The 24025-nt window shown below is 37.6% G+C and overlaps 1 protein-coding gene across 1 annotated transcript in view; it reads left to right on the forward strand.

The window, feature by feature from the left end:
• Positions 1–316: 316 nt before the first annotated feature.
• The window catches only part of LOC126236712 (esterase FE4-like), a 78023-nt gene continuing 54314 nt past the window's right edge, over positions 317–24025 (forward strand). The window contains exons 1-4 of the mRNA XM_049946233.1: positions 317–474; positions 705–845; positions 16125–16259; positions 23604–23754. Of these exons, the coding sequence (XP_049802190.1) occupies positions 403–474; positions 705–845; positions 16125–16259; positions 23604–23754 (499 nt within the window). The 5' untranslated portion in view covers positions 317–402. The remainder of the gene's footprint in view (positions 475–704; positions 846–16124; positions 16260–23603; positions 23755–24025) is intronic.

Below are 24025 nucleotides of genomic sequence, written 5' to 3' on the forward strand. Positions count from 1 at the left end.
GAAATTTATTGATATTATTTCCAGTATACAATGAATTTTTGATGTAATTACATGAGTAATTTTGAAAGGAAGTGATATGTCAAATATACCCTCGTTTTTGTATTTATAATCAGTCTTCAAAAGGTATTCATGAGAATAGTTTTTATACAATGTGATTACTGTAAGCTGAGAAATACTGTATTGAAAGGATCAGTGAAAGAGTGGAATTTTCCTTGTTTTGTTATTATCAAAACTCATTCTCTTGTGATCTTTATCTTAATGTATATTTTATCTTAAAATAACAAACTACTGATACACGGATGCACGTACATACATTTATAAAGAGACAGACAGGCATTAAATTACCTGTGGTAAACTGCTCTCACTCAATAGATTCATACAGTAATTAGTTTCTTATAGACTATGATGCCTCACTTAAAATTAATTTGCCTAGCACATGTGCTTTTGTTATGCATTCACCTAAAACAAGTTCAGGTAAGAGACAAATCAGTCTAAGTGCTCTTAATTTTGTAACAAGTAGGTTAAAACTGGAAAAAATGTACTTCATATCTATTTTGTATATTATTTTCTGTTATCAACATTTTTTGGTTCAGAAGGGAACCTTTAGAATAATATATGTTATCGAGTGAAGCTGTTGTTCTTATTGTTGAAAATTTTGTTTATTGCCCACAACTTTTTCATAATAAATCTTATTTTTATGTTAGGGTGCAGGAAGTTACAAAACAATTGACACACCACTGGGCTCTCTAAGAGGTCAGCAGTTAACCACTACAGCTGGAAACACTGTTTATTTCTTCAGAGGAATTCCATATGCTGAACCTCCAGTTGGGTCTCTGCGTTTTCAGGTGAGAAAAAGACTAGTACTGCAAATGAAAAAATTTATACATTTGTAAATATGTATTTAAAAGTAATGATCAATGATAGAAGCATAAAACTATTTTCAGATTCAGTAGCTGGTATCAAAAGACAAAGCCTCAAGTATATACAACATTTAAAACTGTTACATCAAAAGAACCAAGACTATATATCAAAATTGTTAGTCCTTCTGTTGGAAGTTTTATTTTGCTTATGATCCCAAATATTGTTTCTACTAAGCAAGCATTCAGTTAACAGAAATGCCTTTTTGATAACATCACCATTTAATTTTGCTATTTATTATGTTATTGTCATAATTTCTTTTGCAATTTAGTTTCATTTTTTTCCTTAGTTTACATATACTACTTTTGTTACATTCTGGACTTTCCATTCTTTGATTTTATTCTTCTGTCTTCCTTGCATTTGCATATTGCTGGCATTTGATAGTGACTCAAGTGAATAATATTTAATCCCATACCATGCATAAGTATTGGTAATGGGCTACTTTCATTTATGTGTCATATAATTAGCAGAAGCCAAATAATAAAATGTATGACTGTCTGTGAATCCAATGCTCTCTCTTGTACTTTGTAGGAATAGATTGAAGACATTTGCATTTCATTACTGATATCCTATCTTTGTCATACAGAAAATGCATAATTTTTGTATTTTGTAGTATCCTCAACATAACAGAAGCAGTTCAAAGTAGTTATTTTAAATATTTAACACTTTAAGCTCCAGCCACTTAGAAAGCTTTTGGGCCCAGAAAATCAGCCATTTATGTCATTATTTGAAATTTTACTGGCTGATCTGTGTTGGAGATATCTTAAAGGGCAATTAATACTGACTTGTCCCATATCAGTTTGTATCTATGTACAAAAATAATGAAGAGGATCAATAAGATGATACAATACAATACACATTAAAAAGGCCAAGCTTCAAGTTTTGTTCCTCATCACTATCTTATTTCTGCAGTATATTGCAAATTTTACAATACCGATGAGAGAAAATATAACTATCTTTTTAAAAAATGTGCAAGGTAGGTTTTTGAACAATTTCACACATAATTGGCCTATGCATGGAAAAGTCTGAAACACTCTGGCATGAAGAGAAATATGTTGCAGTTAGGGCAATATCAGCTTGTTTCATAATTTCAATTACATGATTTTGACAGGAATACTATCATACAAACCCACTGCTGATAGTTGCACTAAGAACAAGTTTTGAGCCATTGTTGTGCCTTTTCTATAAGAGTCCTTCATCAATTTCTTCAGACTTTCTCATTCAGATATTTCTCCCTCCAATCCAGAGTCATAAATTGTTTCATCTAGTTTCCAACCCTTTTCAATCTCTTAACAAATGTGACGTATTTGTCACAGAATTACAGAAAATATAAAAAGTTAATGGCTACATGCATGAAGCTCATGACAATGCAAGCGCACAATGGCTCAGTCAGTTGTGACAACAGCTCTTAAACTCGCCACTGTTTCTTTTGAAATAATTGTGTAAACTGACAACAGAGAGCTGCACCAGTCAAGGGACAAGTAGATAGATGTACATACATTGTTCACATATGAAATAAGTCCAGTTTTTGAGCTTAGTTGACTAACTCATCATAAACCATTGCAGCCCAAAATATACTCATGTATGGACCGGTCGCAGCAGTATCATGGCCCAAGTTGTGTGCTGGCTTTGTCATCAAAGTGTTAGAGTGAGGTGCCTACACAGATACCATCATAAAATAATCTTACTGATATCTTGTCTACAACATGGAACTTGTATATACTATCCACAGTAGCTAAAATGATGTGAGAGCAGAAAAGGTTGTGTTTTGTGCTATTGTTTAACACATCCCAGGTACACTTCTTTTAAACATATCCATATGGTCCGTTTCCAGTGCCACAGTAAACAGTAAATGTGGTATCTGTGCATGTTCAGAATCCAGAATAAATTGAGCAGATCTTACATACTGAAGGATATGATTCCAAAAAAAGCAGCAGATATCCAACATTGTCCACAAGAAAATGTATGTTGATGGCAGTAGAATTGTTCTGCAATTTGCCTAAAATGCCAGTTCTCTGAATGTTCTCTTAATGAACTTCAGAATCCTCAAAATAAACAACTACAATGTGTATTAGAGATGAAAAAAGACCCACTGTGACACTTTCTAAGGAAAGAGGTGGAGTGGAAATAGTATTTGGCACAACACGCACATACTAAATAAGAGAATGTCTGAAAACACCTTCAGTGCTTCATTATTATGATGTACATGAAGATGAGAAATTGTCAGTTGATACCAGCAAATGAGTTATAGTAGCTGTCCTATTTTATAGTGAACAACCAGTTGCATATGCTACAAACTCATAGTCACCAGCACAATAGTTCCATACACAAATAGAAAGAGGCCACAGCAGTTAAATTTACTGTCAAAAAATTTCATGAAGATAATTATGGCAAAAAATTGATCACAAAGGACCGGAGTCAATTTTAAAAATAATTATTGAGAGGTGCACCGGCAGGACTAATTATTGAAATTTTGCCATACACTCATAAAGTAATTCATACTAAAGCATCAAAATATACCAATACCTGATATTCTAAGTAGAGTCTGCAAGGAACAAGAAGATAAAGGAGAAATGGAGGAACTGGAAGTACTGATGGTTTTATCTGACAGTGGAGAATTCCTGATTTAAATGAAGGAAGCTACATTAAAGGATACAAATATTAGTTACCTGACCATATGTAATGCAAGGATTTCCAAATACAGTTAAGGAATTTCCACAAGAACTGTCATATTTTTGGACCTTTAAAGAAATGATTAGCTATGCTGAAGGAATTTCCTTCAAAGGACAAAATATAATTATGCCAGCACAATTAACTGGAAGAACACTGAAATCAATCCATGAAAGACACCTTGACATAGAATTTTGTTGCAAGAGAGCTGTAGAATATGTGTACTGGAGAAATTTGAAACAAGACATTAAGAAATACATATCAAGATGTAACATATGTCAACAGCTTTCAAGAAATAAGATAAATGAACCAATTATAGTAAAATCAATACTAAGTGGTGGCTGGAGCAAATGGATGTGAAAGTTAAGGAAATGTGCAAGCTTTCAGAGCCAGTGACTCCTTATTCTTAAAGAAGGGTTGAGGGGAAAGGTAGAGTATTGAGGGTTACAATTCAAGCACAACCTTTATTTTATTTTATTTTTTTCAGTGTGTTCCTTTTTCCCTTTCTCATGGCAACTCTGTGCTATTATCTTTTATTCTGTTGTTGATATGAGGTTGCCAACTGTTATCGTTTCTGGTGCTTGTTTGGAAGTGAATAACTGTTAACTGTAGTTCATAAAATAAATCATTATTATCACTCATAAACTGATAATTCATGTGCCCAAGGAATGCCCACAGCTCTCTAAATTAATCAGGTTATGGGTCCAGAGGTGCATTGATCTACAGGACACATAATTTGCTTATATAGTACAAGGGATGTGATCTCAATATTGATGATGGTTGTTGAGGCAGGGAAATATAAAATTCTGCTGTTTGTGGAATCAGTTTTAGCAACTGGAAATTTCAAAATGAGGTATTATTAAATGAGATCTATCTGTTGGAATTTATTTGAATGAAGTATTCAGAAATTGTCATATTTGAAGATAATTATATGGCAGAAGTTCATGCAAAAGAAGTTGCACAATCGCATCCTCAGGGTCTTTCGTGGTGGAAAGACTGGATAAAATCGTTTCAGTTTTCAAGCTGCATAGGTTCCAATAAAACTCTTGAGCTTTCAACAGCTAGCTTCACTGTCATTGTCAGGAGTAACCGACTGGCACCAATCAGAGGGGGACAAAATGATACGTGCGCAGAAGGCAAATTGAGCAGCTCATAGCTTATTAGAAGATGACGCATAGCAGAAACTTAGTCACAATCTGACACAGGCCATAGTCAGGAAGACAGGAAAGTTTTTAAAGGAATCTGATTTACCAGATGAAGTGGTGAAGAAATTCATGCTTCACACCACGAGACCTTCCAGGCTTTATGCCCCCACACTTGGAAGTGTGGGGCATAGATAAGGAACTTGTTCCTCTTATACCCATTGTTAGTGCAATCAGCTTTCCCACCTGCAGACTGGCAAAACATCTTACAGGATTATTAGAGCTAAAGCTGGATCACTGTGAACACCATGTTGTAAACTCAAAGACATTTGTTGAAATGCTCAAGAAAAGGAAAATAGCTCAGAACAATGTAATGGTTAGTCTGGATGTGGGGTCACTTTTTATGAGGATGCCAGTACAAGACATACTGGATCCTTTGGCTAAACAGTTTCCACTTGGAATTCTCAAGTTGTTATCATGTTCTAGCAACAACGTACTTCTTGTACCATGATGAATATTATGAAATGATGGGTGGCACAGCAATGGGCTCACCACTGTTTCGTGCAGTCGTGAATTTCTTCGTGGAGCTCTTTGAGGAAAAGACTCTGAACTACAGGATGCTGTGTCCATCTTGCATCCTCAGGTACATCGATGGCACCATCCTGATATGGCCTCATGATGAAAATACAATGCAGCAGTTCATGGTCACATGAACATGTCAATCCCAACATTAAATTTACCATCGAGACGGAGAAGGATGGCAAGCTATCATTCTTAGATGTTTTAGTTGAGTGGAAGGCAGGAGGCTGGCTTGGTCATTCAGTGTACAGGAAACTGACACACACTGATTGACATTTAAACACCGATAGTTTTCATCACCCTATACACAAGAAAGCGGTCCTGAACACGTTAATACACAGCGCCAAAGTTATTTATCATGACGACCACCTACAGTCCAAATTGGAGCAACTGGGGCATGTGTTCAGGGAGAATGGCTACAGCAAAAGAGACACTGCAAACACTGTCAGGTGTGACCAAAGAAGGATGCCTTGTGTATCCGCAGAAGAGGTTGAGCTGATGGCTTTTGTACCATACTGTGGGGCAGAGCAGGAAGTTACAAGTTAGGATGTCTATTGCAGAGACATGGACTGAGACCAGTGGTCTGCCGCTCCCCCCCCCCCCCAACCCCCCCCCCCCACCCAAGATATGAGATATGTTGCGTCCTGTTAAAGATGACATAGCTCTTCGTGTATCCAGTAAGTGTTGTCCCTTGTGAGTGCAGCAGCCAGACAATCCCCACAGTGCAGAGCATTTTACCAAGCACAAGAGACATATTAAACAAAGAGAGCTTGACACATCAGCCCTAGCTGAGCATTGCCTCAAAAACAGACACAAAATACAATTTGAGAACACAAGACTCATGACTCATGTGTCAACATACTGAGACTCAGTTATAAAAAAGGTGGCTGAGATTAGAATGAACAGCAACAATTTCAACAGAGACCAGGGCTACACACTGGGTGGAGTGTGGGGGATGTTGAAAGGAAGCAACGGCAGATGCTTAATGTTTATAGGGAGGTGGGAGCAGCAGTTTCAAACATGGCACTGGCCTGTTACACCATCTGATGTCACACGCTCCTGCGGCAGGCCAGAGCTGTTATGAGATGCCCAACTCATCTTTCACACAAATGTCATTTTTGCCCTCTCTGATTGGTGCCAGTGGCCATAATCATATTTATATAAGCATGAAATGGTGCCAGTCCCAGCTGTCCATAGTTTTACTCTTGATAATGGCAGAGCTAGCCACTGAAAGCTCAAGAATTATATTGGAACTGAGACGGCTTGAAAATCAAGATGATTTTATCCAAGACATACAATTAGCGACTTTGAAGAAATGTGACAGCAAATAAAAGTCACAAATTGTACAGAGAATTACAGATACTTATCTGGAGTATGCCAAAGAGAAAGCTACCTCATTTGATATGTGGTCAGTGTTAAGCAATGTTTTCAAGCAAAGGGGAATGGCAAGCCAGTTGTTAATTTGGCGAACTTTAACAATGACGAAATTTGATGCAATAAAAAACTTGATTACTGATTATTTTCTGGAATTTCACACATTGATTTGAGAACTATGATTGTCTGAAGTGAAAGTAGAAGAAACTGAGGTTGTTTGTCATCTATTGTTGACAATGCCACCAGATTATGATAATCTTGTCACAGTACTAGAAAGACTGCGATCAGATACATTAACTCTAGATTTCATCACAAACCAGCTTTTGCATGAAGGGATGAGGAGGAAAGTTGCTATCAGGAAAGAATACATTAAATCATTGACAGTTTTCTTGTCACAGTCAGGACAGAAATTTAAGTCTGGTAAGTATGGTAAAGTATTAAATCAGATAGCAGAGGTACTAATCATTTAGTTTTTCCTTGTTATTATTAGAGTTTGAAAGGATATAAAATGTTAGGCTGTTGAAAGCCAAAGAAAAATGAAGCACAGAAACTGAAAAAACCTCTGCAGGGGCAGCCTCTGATAATCAAGATGGGAAAGAGAATAATTACTGTTTCCTCACAGCTAGTTGTAAAAATTCATCAAAATTTAGTGTAATTAAATGGTGTTTGGATCCTGGAGCTATAAATAATTTAATAAATAATAACATACAATTGAAATGTGTGAAAATGTTTCCATAATCAGTTAAAATCAATGTTGCGAAGTTTGCAGCATTTTATATGAGCTGTGCTAAATGAATTGCTGAAACTGAAGTTATGAGTTATGTAAAATAGCCATAAAATTCTAATTTTGAATATAGATATTTTTTCAGTTTCAGACCTCAACTAGAACCTATTGTCAGTGTGTAAACTATAATTGAAGGGTTCACAGGTAGTTTTTGAGAACTATGTATGAGTCAAACAGGTACACACTAAATTTTATATGCAAGGGACTTCAGCAATAGAGACTATTGAATTATGGTGTGATGCGTTGTCTTATCTGAGTTACGTAAGTATTCATAGGTTACAGATGCAAGTTGATGGAATGAACTTCAAACATGACTAGTCAGTTTATGATTTTTATTATACTTGTATTGAAGGGAAACAGATGTCATATCCCCATAAAACATGAAGAGCAAAAACAACCAGACCGCTAGAACTTATTCATAATGATGTAGATGGATCAGTTACTCCAAACTCATATGAAAATGAAATGTATGTTTTAACTTTTATTGATGATTTTACCCATTTTACTTGTGTCTATCTTCTAGAAACAGAGTCAGAAGTGTTGAAATTTTTTAAAATTCCTGAAGCAATGTCTACATCTAATTTTAATTTGAAAATTAGTTATTTTCGCTGTGGTTATGGGTGAGAGTTTGTCAAATTAGCTGAAGACTTTCTGTAAAGATTTGAGCATTCAATTTGAGTTAACTATCATATATATACCATAGCACAATCGAGTTTCTGAAGATCTAAATAGGACTGTTTTGGATAAAGCATGTTGTATGCCTTTCAAATCAAAACGTGACATGAGTTTTGGACAGAAGCAATGTTGGCCACAGTTTATATTACAAATAGGAGTCCAACTAAAGCCTTGGTGGGAAAACTATAAGCAAAATGAAATTTTCACTGTGCAATGGAGTGTGCGCCGATATGAAACTTTCCTGGCAGATTCTGCAAGGTATGCTGGAGAACTTCTGCAAAGTTTGGAAGGTAGGAGATGAGGTACTGACGGATTTAAAGATGTGGGGAAGGGTCATGAGTTGTGCTTGGGTAGCTCAGTTGGTAGAGCACTTTTCTACGAAAGGCAAAGGTCCTGAGTTTGAGTCTCAGTCCAGCACACAGTTTTAATCTGCCAGGAAAGTTTCACACTACTAGCAGCTTTGTGGTATGGGAGAAAACCCAGCTTGGAGAAGATGAAGGTTTTTAGTTGTATAGCCTACGAAACTTGCAGTTAGAAAGCTTGATTCTCATTTACTTAGATTCTTTTTTATTGGTTGTTGTCCAAATGGTGGCAAGTTTTGGCATTCAGAGCAAAAAAAAGTAATTTTAGGAAATGATGCAATTTTCGATTTAACAAAATTCACTTTCATTCCGACAGTTGGTGAAAAATAGCTTTCAGCAGAAGACAAGAACAGGACAGAAAAATACAAGATATATGAAAATAGGACAGAAGAGTGCAAGACAAATGAAAACAAGAAAGAAGGCAAAAAGATGGAAGATTTGAGAGAACTGGTCAAAATGCTTGAAAAGGTACAAAACCTTTGACAAAGCAACAGGAAATGAAGGATGCTTACATAATTTGATGTTATGCAGTACTGATCTTGCATGCTGAATGATTTGTTGATGATATCCCTGAATGCTACGAAGATACACAGAGGAGACATGATGAACATGAATGGAGGGAAGCACTCAATGAAGAAATAAAGTCATTGGAACTCAATGAGACATGGGAAATAACAGAGCGCTGTCCAGAGAAGAAACTGATTGGTAGCAAATGGGTGCACAAAATTAAATGAAATCTATGTGGAGATACTGAAAGATATAAGGTGAGGCTTGTAGTCAAAGGTTGTATGTGAAAGAAGAATTATGATTATGACAAAACATATGGTCCTGTTGGGTGTTTAGCTACATTGAGTGTCCATCATCACCAAAGATGTTCTGTTAACATGTCAAATGAATGTCAAAAATGTCTTTGTGCGTGGGGAGCTATATGAAGGTACCTGAAAGTGTCACAGGTCAAAAGAATCAAATATTCAAATTTAAAAAAGGTTTTGTATGGATTGAAACAGGCTCCTCATACATGGAATGTAAAATATGATTCTTTTGCCAAAATTATTGGGTTTAGTTCATAGATAATTGTAAACTGTATATTGTATACTATTATATGTATGTGATTTAATAATTTCTGCAAGTAACTTTGGTGACATCAACAAGATTAATAGAACTATGGAAAATCAACTTTTCATGCAAGGCATTGCCAAACTTGAATTGTTTCAAATTCAAATGTTCAAATGTGTGTGAAATCTTATGGGACTTAACTGCTAAGGTCATCAGTCCCTAAGCTTACACACTACTTAACCTAAATTATCCTAAGGACAAACACACACACCCATGCCCGAGGGAGGACTTGAACCTCCGCTGGGACCAGGCGCACAGTCCATGACTGCAGCGCCTTAGACCGCTCGGCTAATCCTGTGTGGCTTGAATTGTTTCTTGGCATTGATATCAAAAGGTCAGACGATGGAATGACTGTGAGGCAATGTATATACTTGCATAAACTACTTAAACATTTTGACATGAATGGTTTTAACCTGGTTAAGACATTAGTAGAGACCAAACCTGGAACGAAAGCAGACCAGAGCTGAATAATGATAAAGATAATATAGGTGAATCTAAAGCATTTCATCAGGTGATAGGTTGTTTGATGTATGGCATGTTACAAAAATACTGGACCTGGGTGTAGCAGTAGATCACTTCAGCAGGTAAAAAAGTAATCCAATGGAAAGCCACTGGAAGGAACTTAAAAGAGTACTAAGGTACATTAAGGAACATTGAACTTTGGTTTGTGCTATGGAAGAGAAAGAGCTGATGTGGATCTCAAGGTCAACTACCCCAGTAAGGATTCTTAAAGAAACCTACCTTGTATTCATTTCCTTGAAAGATGGGAACATCGAAAAATGAAATACATAGATAATAAATACAATTTTGTGAGAAAAGGAATTATTGATGCACGTTATATAAATATGAACAACTGGCTGACTTGATGACTGAACCCCTACCTAGTGTACAGTTTGAAAGGCTGCAAGATCATTTAAATGTTGTCAAGGTGGGTTGTGAGTTGGTGGAATTGAGGACGATTGTTGGGGTTCTAACTCAAAACTTTTAACGAAATTAAGTCTTTCTTTCTTTTTCCTTTTTTTGCTCGTATTGAAAAGTAAATAAAAGTTATCTGCAGTTCTTAAATAAATCATTATTATTACAAGTAGACTGATAATTTGTGTTCCTGAGGAATGCTCAGGAACAAGCAGATATGAAAGTTAAGGAAATGTGCAAGCTTTAGGAGCCAAAGGCTCCTTTTGGCAGAATAGTTGAGGGGGCAGGAAGAGGGATGATGGTAAAGGACTGGTGTGGGTCAGGGGAGACTTACTGGACAGTATGAGAAGAAAGGACTGATTGTTGTGGACTGTACTGGATAACATTGAAAACCTGAAAGCTTAAAAACCTTTAAGTTCACAGGTTTTCAAATCTCATCCAGTGCAGTATTTCAGTTGTATATTCAGTTTGATAATAGGTGATAGAAAATATGTTGTGACACTGTCTGATTTAATAAACTAGTCCAGTGTCATCCATGATTATCTGATAATAATAAATTCTTATGCCTTGTGCCTGCAAATTTTCCAACACTTTCAACTTTCTAGCAGCTACCATGACTTATTTTACAGCTTTTCAAGAGCACTTTGTTTACTTTTGGAGTTTCCATAATTCATCACAGATAACACTTATAGCTGTACACCTCCATCACATTTTCTTTTTTTCCCATAATCTGTATACTGTTTTTGTGTACAACTTTTGTTCACTTAGCCAAAGAAGTTGAGTTTTCTTGAGTTCATTTCATTGTATCTCATTTCAACATTATCTCACATCTTTCTAATTTTACTAATATTTGCTTTGAGTGCACTGATCGTAAGCTGCAAACTAGAAACAAGTTCATTTAGTTTTGATATTTCACCTTCACTTTTACATCCACCGGTTTCTTATCAGCTAAATTTGTCTCTTTTTTTGGGTGATACATTATATACTTTCACATTGGTTCTCAGGTTGGTTCATCTACATCTACATCTACATCTACATCCATACTCCGCAAGCCACCTGTCGGTGTATGGCGGAGGGTACCTTGAGTACCTCTATCGGTTCTCCCTTCTATTCCAGTCTTGTATTGTTCGTGTAATGAAAGATTCTCAGTGTGCCTCTGTGTGGGCTCTAATCTCTATGATTTTATCCTCATGGTCTCTTTGCAAGATATACGTAGGAGGGAGCAATATACTGGTTGACTCCTCGGTGAAGGTATGTTCTCAAAACTTCAACAAAAGCCTGTACCGAGCTACTGAGCATCTCTCTTGCATAGTCTTCCACTGGAGTTTATCTATCATCTCCGTAACACTTTTGTGATTACTAAATGAACCTGTAATGAAGCGTTCTGCTCTCCATTGGATCTTCTCTATCTCTTCCCTCAACCCTATCTGGTACGGATCTCGCACCAGTGAGCAGTATTCAAGCAGTGGGCGAACAAGTGTACTGTAACCTACTTCCTTTGTTTTCAGACTGCATTTCCTTAGAATTCTTCCAATGAATCTCAGTCTGGCATTTTCTTTACCAATGATTAATTTTATATGGTCATTCCATTTTAAATCACTCCTAATGCCTACTCTTAGATAATTTATGGAATTAACTGCGTCCAGTTGCTGACCTGCTATATTGTAGCTAAATGATAAAGGATCTTTCTTTATATGTATTTGCAGCACATAACACTTGCCTATATTGAGATTCAATTGCCATTCCCTGCACCATGCACCAATTCATTGCAGATCCTCCTGCATTTCAGTACAAATTTCCATTGTTACAGCCTCTCAATATACTACAGCATCATCTGCAAAAAGCCTCAGTGAACTTCCGATATTATCCACAGGGTCATTTATATATATTGTGAAGAGCAATGGTCCTACGGCACTCCCCTGCGGCACACCTGAAATCACTCTTATTTCAGAAGACTTCTCTCCATTGAGAATGTCGTGCTGTGTTCTGTTATCTAGGAACTCTTCAATCCAATCACACAATTGGTCTGATAGTCCATATGCTCTTATCTTGTTCATTAAATGACTGTGGGGAACTGTATCAAATGCCATGCGGAAGTCAAGAAACACGGCATCTACCTGGGAACCTGTGTCTATGGCCCTCTGAGTCTCGTGGATGAATAGCACGAGCTGGGTTTCACACGATCGTCCTTTTTGAAACCCATGCTGATTCCTAAATAGCAGATTTCTAGTCTCCAGGAAAGTCATTATACTCAAACGTAATATGTATTCCAAAATTCTACAACTGATAGATGTTAGAGAGTTAGAGATATAGTTCTGCACATCTGTTTCACATCCCTTCTTGAAAATGGGGATGACCTGCGCCCTTTTCCAATCTTTTGGAATGCTACACTTTTCTAGAGACCTACAGTACACCTCTGCAAGAAAGGGGGCACGTTCCTTCACATACTCTGTGTAAAATCGAACTGGTATCCCATCAGGTCCAGCGGCCTTTCCTCTTTGAATGATTTTAATCGTTTTTCTATCCCTCTGTCATCTATTTCAATATCTACCATTTTGTCATCTGTGTGACAATCTAGAGAAAGAACTACAGTGCAGTCTTCCTCTGTGAAACAGCTTTGAAAAAGACATTTAGTATTTTGGCCTTTAGTCTGTCATCCTCTGTTTCAGTACCGTTTTGGTCACAGAGTGTCTGGACATTTTGTTTTGATATAAGACCAAAGTTTCTTAGGATTTTCTGCCAAGTCAGTACATAGAACTTTACTTTCGAATTTGTTGAACGCCTCTCACATAGCCCTCCTCACACTACATTTTGCTTCTTGTAATTTTTGTTTGTCTGTAAGGCTTCGGCTATTGTTATGTTTGTTGAGAACTTTCCTTTGCTTCCGTAGCAGTTTTCTAATTTGGTTGTTGTACCATGGTGGCCCTTTTCCATCTCTTATGATCTTGCTTGGCACATACACATCTAATGCACATTGTACGATGGTTTTGAACTTTGTCTACTGATCCTCAACACTATCTGTACTTGAAATTCCTGTTAATATGATCTATTTCTGTTTAATAACAAGAAGAATTTCCTAAACTTAACTTCCTAAAGTGACGTAGCAATGTCAAGAGTGATATGTTGTGCCATTTCTTTATAGGCTGTGAAAAGATCCAGGATTTAATTTTTAACAGTGGCACACAGGCTAATGACTTTGATCTGTATGTCACCATCACTTGTCCCATGTCTGAACAAATATTGCTGATAAAAATTTGTTTCACTGAGTAGACTCAAAATGACTACCTTTGGATGGAAAAGGGATACACCATCATCTTACAAAGTGTAACCTACTTGTTCTGACCCAACCATAAGGAAATGGAAAGTCTAGAATGGAATAACAGCAATATGAAAAGGATAGATTGCTACTCACCACATAGAGGAGACATTAAGTTGCAGACAGAAAAGTCCTTCTTCCAAAATAGAAAAAACACACATTCACACAAACACAAATCACACAGCCATGGCCACTGTCTTCAGGTGCTTGAACTTCACTCACAATAAAACACAGCAAGGAAGAAAAAGAAAAGGTTGGATACTGAGTAATGTAATGTGTTAGACTATGGAAACAAAGGAAAACAGCAGTGGGCTGTGGGATGGAAGAAAAGCCATTTGGCAAAAGTCAAAAGTGGAAAGTCCAGGATAGAATGAGAGCAATATCAAAAGAATATTCAAATAACTTACAAGAATGCAGCCAGGTGACTTAGCCAACAACTGCCAATATTTTGACAGGACACACCCTGCCATTTTCAAGACATAACTGCAGCAAGAAAGTACTGCGCAAGGGCATTTAAAAGTCCAGCTTTCAGAGAAACTCTGGAGCTTCAAGAGGTTCTCTGAAAACCAATATTTTAAGTTTCCTTGCAGAACACTTTCTTGCTAAAATTTTGCCTTGAAAATGACAATATGTGCTCCTGTCAAAACATTGGTGGTTGCTGACAATGTCATCAACTGGATTCCTGTAAGTTATTTGAACATTCCTGAAATGTTTTGACATGAATGAATGTAACCCAATTAAGAAAAAACTGTATATGTCAGGAGAAACTAAGGTCTCTCATGAAAAGAATAGATTGCTACTAACCACATAAGTCACAGACAGGTACAATGAAGAATACTGCTAACATTTAAGGTTTCAGATAAAAAAGATGAAACAATGGAAACTCTAGGTAGGAAAATCAACAATGTAGGTCCAGGCTGCCTGAGATGGCAGTTGTGTATGTATGAGGTGTGCTTGCTTGTGTGAATGAATGGTGTGCGTATCTCTTTCTTTTTCTGACAAAGGCTATGGCCAAAAGTTAATCTATAAGTGCCCTTTTTAAGTGTCCTGTCTGCAACTTAACATTTAATCTTTATGGCTAGTTGCAGTCTATCTTTTCCTACACTGTAGAACAAAAGAGAACTTATTTGGAAATAGAAAACACACACACACACATTCACACAAGCACAACTCACTCACTCAGCTCTATCAGTATTTCATTCCAATAAAATAAAATATTTATTTAGCACATTGAGCAAACTATTTTAACAAAGCCGGACAAATTGTATTTTTCTGTGTATCTCATTATAGTCTTTTATTCACTGTAACCAACTGTGAAACAGCTTGTTTAGATTTTTGAGTTCTGTGTTAAATTCAGATACATCTTGTCAATTAGATACTTCATGGTTAAATGACAGCTCACTTTCAGTTTTCAACAGACACATCTATATTGTATTTGGGAATACATTTCTTCAGCAACTGTCTAAGCATTCATCTCAGTGAAGACTATTTCACAATTGACTTTACAAATACCAGTGTTTCCCAGAGGTGGCATGTTGAAGAAAGATGTTACATATCAGAAAGTTTTAAAACTGTTACATTTACAAAAGTATCATGAATTTGAATATGGTTTTTTTAAAATGTTACATGATTAGGAAACAAATTAATATTAATTCACGTCTGATTTTCTAATAAAAGTACTATTAAAACAACAACTTGGTTGCAACGCAACCATACATAATAATAATTCATGCAAAGACTTCCTCTCAAAATATAAATGAGCAAACTAATACCATATGGCTTAATAATTACAAAACAAAATGACTGATGCCACATCACAAAACTAAGTGCACTATGATAACTTTATAAGAGGTAGGTGCACTTTGCAGAAACAGCACATAGAGATGGAAGTGCTCATGTATGTGTGTGTGTGTGTGTGTGTGTGTGTGTGCGTGTGTGTGTGTTTTACATACCAATTTATGAGTGTGTGTGGTTTGCATTACTGAATTTATTTGCTTGTGTTTCTGCATCTGATGAAGGACTTTGTCCATTAGTAAAAAGAAGCCTACAGTCTGCTTTCTGTTTTGCTTAGCGGCTATTTAACATGTTTCTAAGTGGTGAATTGCAGTCTGTTCTATTTCATAATGTTATTCCATCCCAGATTTTCTATTACTTGATAATTTGTATTTAGTTTAAGAATAATGTATATATTTTCAAAACCAATACTGAATGACACACTTTTACAGTTAACACTGTGTATGAACCCATATGGTTAAATATGGTGTACTTTGCAGCCACCTGTACCCATATCACCATGGACTGAAAGGAGGGATGCCTTGGCAGCATCAAGTAGTTGCACACAGCTAACTGGTAAAGGAACTATAGAGGGCACTGAAGATTGCCTTTATCTCAACGTGTTCACTCCTGAGGTACTTTCCTACATGTATTTATTTATTTATTTAGATCCTTGTATCTCATCATTATAAAATGATGTAGGATTTGTCATAGATAACAGAACATGTAAGATTCATAATTATATGTTGGCTAATAAGATTTTCTTACATATAACATGAAACTATAGACTTGATAACGGTCATAATATATGAAATTAGAAGAAAAAATAAATACAATTAATTTTTCAAATGAGCACGTTGGGTCACTATGATGAAGGAAATAAACTGCTCTATTTTTCTGGCTGAATTGCTGTATTTTGCATGCTGATGATTCAAATATTCCTTGATACTATAAAAACTCTTACTAATTAACATTTCTTTGGCTATTTTTTGAATATGTGGAATTTTGATATTATTTTAACTTCCTTTGGTAGTTGCTACACATAATTTTTGGCTGATAAGGAGCACCTTTTTGAAACACGATTTTTGTGTGAATTTCTCTTTGAAAAGCGTTTTTATTTCTCTTTTTGTAGTTTTGTATTCATATTTGTCATATGACATATGTAATAAACAAATATATAATGTCTTATAACATGAAACCTTCATTAATATGCTCAGTCAATATTGATATGTACGTGGTACTCTTTTATACATCCCTTCTTCGTATCTGCTATAGTGTCTTGTTACCTGTGTAGTGTCTATACTCTTATATCTGAATAATTTCTTTTTTAATTCAATTGATATGTTCAAACATCATGATTTCCTTCTCTGAAATCACTGATATGTTTCAGTTTGTAGTTATCAAATAGACGAATTTCTTGTGACTTCATAACCTTTCCTGGAGTAATAAGTCTTGAAAGTCTCTTCGGGTTTGCTGCTGGATCCTTGAATCTACTCAATTTGGTATTTTGGCGATCGAACTGGTCACCATCTTCAGGAGAATGCTGCTTCTGCTCATGTGTCCCACTGAGAACTGACGCCAAGCTGGAAATCAACACCCTATACAGGCCACTGTACTGTATATGGCGCATGCACTGCCCATCATGGTTGCCGCCCTCCAAGAATGGGTAGGTTGAGCCCCCTTTAGTGGACCGAGCGAGGTGGCGCAGTGGTTAGCACACTGGACTCGCATTCGGGAGGACGACGGTTCAATCCCGTCTCCAACCATCCTGATTTAGGTTTTCCGTGATTTCCCTAAATCGTTTCAGGCAAATGCCGGGATGGTTCCTTTGAAAGGGCACGGCCGATTTCCTTCCCGATCCTTCCCTAACCCGAGCTTGCGCTCCGTCTCTAACGACCTCGTTGTCAACGGGACGTTAAACAACACTAACCCTATAGTGGAACACTGGCAGCAACAATATATCACACTCAGGATGATTTCTGAACAGTTGGATTACCCACACCGATGAATGTTTGGTTTTGATGTGGGATAGTACAGGATTCCATGTCCTGCTAAGAGGAAACCCATTATCTCAGCAAGTTGAATTATCTGCCAAGCTAATTGCAATTGCCTCTTCATAGAGACTGTTCCAAAAATCAGAAGTGTTGGTAACTATCTCAGTCTCATCAAATTTCATACTGTGTTCCTCATTTAAGCAGTGTTCTGCTATTGGCAATTTTTCCAGCTGTTGTAGCCTCGTATGATGGTAATGTTCCTCACACCTGTCATGAACTATGTGAACCAAATACACTCCTGGAAATGGAAACAAGAACACACTGACACCGGTGTGTCAGACCCACCATACTTGCTCCGGACACTGCGAGAGGGCTGTACAAGCAATGATCACACGCACGGCACAGCGGACACACCAGGAACCGCGGTGTTGGCCGTCGAATGGCGCTAGCTGCGCAGCATTTGTGCACCGCCGCCGTCAGTGTCAGCCAGTTTGCCGTGGCATACGGAGCTCCGTCGCAGTCTTTAACACTGGTAGCATGCCGCGACAGCGTGGACGTGAACCGTATGTGCAGTTGACGGACTTTGAGCGAGGGCGTATAGTGGGCATGCGGGAGGCCGGGTGGACGTACCGCCGAATTGCTCAACACGTGGGGCGTGAGGTCTCCACAGTACATCGATGTTGTCGCCAGTGGTCGGCGGAAGGTGCACGTGCCCGTCGACCTGGGACCGGACCGCAGCGACGCACGGATGCACGCCAAGACCGTAGGATCCTACGCAGTGCCGTAGGGGACCGCACCGCCACTTCCCAGCAAATTAGGGACACTGTTGCTCCTGGGGTATCGGCGAGGACCATTCGCAACCGTCTCCATGAAGCTGGGCTACGGTCCCGCACACCGTTACGCCGTCTTCCGCTCACGCCCCAACATCGTGCAGCCCGCCTCCAGTGGTGTCGCGACACGCGTGAATGGAGGGACGAATGGAGACGTGTCGTCTTCAGCGATGAGAGTCGCTTCTGCCTTGGTGCCAATGATGGTCGTATGCGTGTTTGGCGCCGTGCAGGTGAGCGCCACAATCAGGACTGCATACGACCGAGGCACACAGGGCCAACACCCGGCATCATGGTGTGGGGAGCGATCTCCTACACTGGCCGTACACCACTGGTGATCGTCGAGGGGACACTGAATAGTGCACGGTACATCCAAACCGTCATCGAACCCATCGTTCTACCATTCCTAGACCGGCAAGGGAACTTGCTGTTCCAACAGGACAATGCACGTCCGCATGTATCCCGTGCCACCCAACGTGCTCTAGAAGGTGTAAGTCAACTACCCTGGCCAGCAAGATCTCCGGATCTGTCCCCCATTGAGCATGTTTGGGACTGGATGAAGCGTCGTCTCACGCGGTCTGCACGTCCAGCACGAACGCTGGTCCAACTGAGGCGCCAGGTGGAAATGGCATGGCAAGCCGTTCCACAGGACTACATCCAGCATCTCTACGATCGTCTCCATGGGAGAATAGCAGCCTGCATTGCTGCGAAAGGTGGATATACACTGTACTAGTGCCGACATTGTGCATGCTGTGTTGCCTGTGTCTATGTGCCTGTGGTTCTGTCAGTGTGATTATGTGATGTATCTGACCCCAGGAATGTGTCAATAAAGTTTCCCCTTCCTGGGACAATGAATTCACGGTGTTCTTATTTCAATTTCCAGGAGTGTAGTTAGCCTTCACACATTGACATGGAATTTTGTATACACCATGTTTCCTAAGCCCCAAATTATCTTTCGCAGAGTCGATTAGTGCCTTAATCTTAGAAGGTGTATGGAACACACTCTTAATGTCAAAAGTCCTTAATATTCTTCCAATCTTAAATGAACTCCACAGCACATGGAATAAAGGCCACCAATCTATGTTCCTCTTCATGTACATGTTCTTGGGTTAAGCTGTCTGCATCAGAAATGGCATATGCTCTGCATAACAACGTCCTAAGGATGCCACTGCATTGGTGTGGTGGATGACAACTCGTAGAGTGCAGATACCGATGTGTGTGTGTTACCTTTAGGTTAAATCCTTACTTTTACATTTGAAAAGTTTCAGAACTTGATTCTTTGTTAACTACAATTAGAGACTAAATGTATTCTTCACTCATTCACTGACCTCCTGTACAGGCTGCTGTTCTCTTACCAAACTTTATCCTTATGGAGGTGGTCTCTGAAAATGAATTCAGGCTACTGCAGATAGAAAATAGTTAATGTAACATCTATGTAAAAATCATGTGTAGTTAAAACTTTGCTCACAGTATTGTTTCTACAACTGTCCTCTATGATATGTACATTGATTGTACAGAATGTAGACTCAAAATAAAAGCAAATGGAAACTACACTGATTCAGGTGCGCGTTTGTACTGCAGTATGTATGCACACTATTTACATATATTAAACTGCCATATTTCTCAATTTGATAATTGCTTGAAGATAGGAAGATGTAAAGTTAATAGCTGCATGTTCATGTGTCTAACACGTATCTGTTATGAAGGTGTGAAGGTATCAATATAATTTTATTCAAAAGTAAAAAGAAAATGAAAATCTGTGTTTTTGAGGTGGAGAAAAGATTGCCATTTACTATCTCAGGTGCAATTAATCAAGAATTGACAAATTCATGCATGGGAAAACAGACCATAGAAATTCTAATGGGTCATAGTCAAGAGAAATAAGCCTGAGTGAGCTAGCAGGCTCATAGTGTACATGAAATGTAGTATTGCAGAGGTCACTGACATCCACAGTAGCATGTGATAATTTTTTTACTGAGAGTTTAAAAGAGATAGCACTTGCACATGTAAATAATTTATATCTGCTCAAAGCATGTACAGGTGAGTGTAGCTACTACCAGCATATCACTGATGATGAAATTAGTTAACACTGTCATGGGCAGTGGAAAATGGCTTCCATGCCTGAAGAACTTGTACCACACTGCAGCAATGGGCATTTCTCACTTCTAGAGACTTTGAAAGAGATAGTATTTGCACAATTAAATAAATTTCTGCTGTATTCAAAACTTTTACGCGTGTATACATACTACCTTCATGTCACTGCAAGTGAAATGAATTCAGCTGACCCTACCATGGGCAGCAGGAGACTGGCTTCAGTCACTATAGATCTTGTTAAGTATTGCAGTAAAGAGCATTTCTCACCTAGAGATGGTGCTGTGATCTACTAAATGCTTCTGTAAACTCATTGGTGTCATATTGACTTACCTGTTAAATCACATTTACACAGTGGCAGTATTATGTTCCCTACAAAGAATTTAAGTAAGATAGTGGTGTTTGCCATACACCTACTAATTCAGATGAGACAGAATACTTTTACAAAACTGTTGTCACAATAATTGTCAGAATAACATTTTTTTGTTACATATATCAAAATCTTGGCTACTAATTGTTTACTCAATTACTTTATTTTGGTAAGAAACACCATCCCACTGTATTATTGGTTGCCTCTGCTATTTGAAGATATCCTTGCGAGATTTTATTTTAGGTACTCTGATTGCATGATAACCAGAAAATGCTCTTTGATCATTTATCAAATGGTGTGATTCTGATTCATCTTTGCTGTCAAGACAAAGATTAATCATCCATATAAAAAACTGTCTTATAAGTATCTTTTAAACTGCAGTTACATCTTTATTACATTTACCGATGTTGAATTGTCTGGATTTGATTATTTTTTTAAAAGAATCTTTATTTATTCACCATCGTAAACTTCATACCCTTCAAATTTCCTTTAAAAGTTCTGGACCATTGTTGACTTCATTCAGTTATCTCTGTGATGTCATTTTTGGTCAAAATTCAACAACTTTGGGACAAATTTTGCTGCTACACATAATATGTCAAAAAGGTTCAAAAAATTGCTAGGCATGAGCCAAGGAAGGAATCTGCTGACATCATCAGTAACCTCTCTGATGGATATTCGGCACTTTTCTTCCAAAATAATTTTCTTTAATTCTTCCACATTGTCATCAGTAATTAATGTGCCAGAACATCTAGGGTGGTTATTTTCTTCAACATCTCCTTGAAACTCTTTGAAACATTTACACTGCTCATAAACTCTTGTCTTACTCATAGGAGATTTGCCTAAAGTTGAGCAGTGAAGCACAATGTGCTGAGCAGCATGTTGAGCAGCTGGGTGGTCCAGCTGGCTCTTGGGCACAAGAGAGAATTAAGAGGTTTTTTCCAGGAACTCTCGAAGGAAATATTAAGGGATCCTAAAACTGACAAAAAAGATGAAAAATAAGAGAAGGGTGGATTTTAATTTGAAAATAAAACTTGCCTTTCAGACATGAAATGGATGGATGACAGGTCTGCAAGATTTCTCCTGTTACTGTACAATGTAGTGGAACTTATAGTCAAAAGAAAAAGTAAGGGTGGTTCTCACCAAAAATATTAATTAGTGTTTTGTAATTCAAGTGTGTGCTAAGATCATGCTAGAGGTATACTAGCTGAATGGGCTGCAGTGCTGTGAAAAGCTTCTCTGTTGAGTGGCTGAGTAAGATTTATTTAATTTTTTTGCTATAGCCAATAATTTTATACTTGGAAGACTAACAAGAAACAGGTGTCAAAATCAGCTACCATTTCATGTCTTTGGCAAAGTGATAGCAAGAACTATTTCTTGAAATACAGAGGCTGACAGCCTCTTTTCCTTTTTCTTTGGATAATTAGTGTATGCAAATACTACCCTTTAGTTAGGAATACCTACAACAGGTGTTCAAATTGTTGCATGTACTTATGTGAAAAGCTTACAGTCTGCCTGTATGAAACAAATTATATACCTTTGTGCAGTTACCCATTCTTCACAAATTTTCATGTGGAGCTAGATTTCGAATTTTCAGATAAAAGTCAAGTTTTTGCTTTTGAAATGTGAACTAAACAGCATATGCTAAAATGTGTGAAGAAGTCAGTGATATGTAATACACAATTTAATTCAGAAGTATATGTTGGAGGAGTATTTCCAATCTCCTAGTATAACCAGAGACAAAGGGAAAACAACACTTATTGTTCTACTAGAATTATTTCAGGTAATCCCAGTTAATTTTTTAATGACTTTGTCTTCTAAGTGTCACACAAAGGGGTTAATATAACAGATGAACTGGTTGCAATGCTGATAGACATGACTGATCACATGTAGCTTTGCAGTTCACATTTGCTAATTCAAAATGTTCAGTACAATGTTAAGTTTTAATGACCACGTGTTCTGTTTCCACCTCAGTATGTATAGGCAACACTGTGATTATAAAATTACAAAGAGACAGAATGGTTGGCCAGTACCTCCTCTAGGAGGCAAACTCCAGTATTACAGGCAGACATATTTAATAGAGACAACTGCAATTGGTCTTGTCCCTCCTCATCCACACACTCATTAAAAGGGCATGTGTGGCCTGCCCCTATCTATTACTCATTATTGTAATGCAGCTGGTGAACAATCTAACAGTTCAGAAGGCTCAGGTTAGTGTTTTCACTTTCACTTTTAAAAGTGTAACCAGTGGTACTGGAATTTCACCTCCTGACGATAAGTACATGCCAGCAATTCTGTCTCTTCATAATTTCATAGTTTTCTCAAGTGAATTTCCATTTCTAATCTCCTAGTATAACCAGAGACAAAGGGAAAACAACACTTATTGTTCTACTAGAACAATAAGTGTTGCCTATAGGACAGAGTTTATGCCTAGAGTGTATAAGATAAAGGGTGTGATAAAATTAGCTTCATTTATAGAATTACCCACCCAATTCTCAGAAAAAAATAAACAGACCAGTGTCTAGGTAAATCAACAGTTCTCCTTGGATGCATTTGTCTAGACAGATTACATGACCAAATGTTACAATCTGCATACAATATCTGATATATTTTGCTATTATAGTGCACGTACTTTGAAATAGTTGAAAAGCTCTTATTAAATAAGTATTGGCCTCTAGTTCTCACTTTCTTTCCTGACAGCTACCATCAGATAATGATAACCCCAAACCTGTAATAGTGAATATTCATGGTGGCTGCTTCACTGCAGGATCTGGTGGTTCACGACCATCTGAGTATTTTATTGACAATGGTATTGTATATGTTGCAATCAATTATCGTCTTGGACCATTAGGTAAGCACACTTCCAACATTTTAAAAAACTCACAGATTCTGTAATTCATATGTCACTATCCATGATTTTGTTTCAATATGTTTGCAGATAATGACAACTTAGAATCCACCAATGACATCAATCCATCTATGTAAATGAAATGAAAGGCAAAAAAAATCAGCCTAAAGAACTATCTGAGTCATATTGGATCAAATACTATTATTTTTCTCAGAACAAAAGAGTAAGAGGAACAGAAATGAGCAGTTGTTACGACAGAGCATGATGAGGAAAT

Source organism: Schistocerca nitens, chromosome 2 (genome assembly GCF_023898315.1).
Source record: "Schistocerca nitens isolate TAMUIC-IGC-003100 chromosome 2, iqSchNite1.1, whole genome shotgun sequence".
Lineage (NCBI taxonomy): Eukaryota > Metazoa > Arthropoda > Insecta > Orthoptera > Acrididae > Schistocerca > Schistocerca nitens.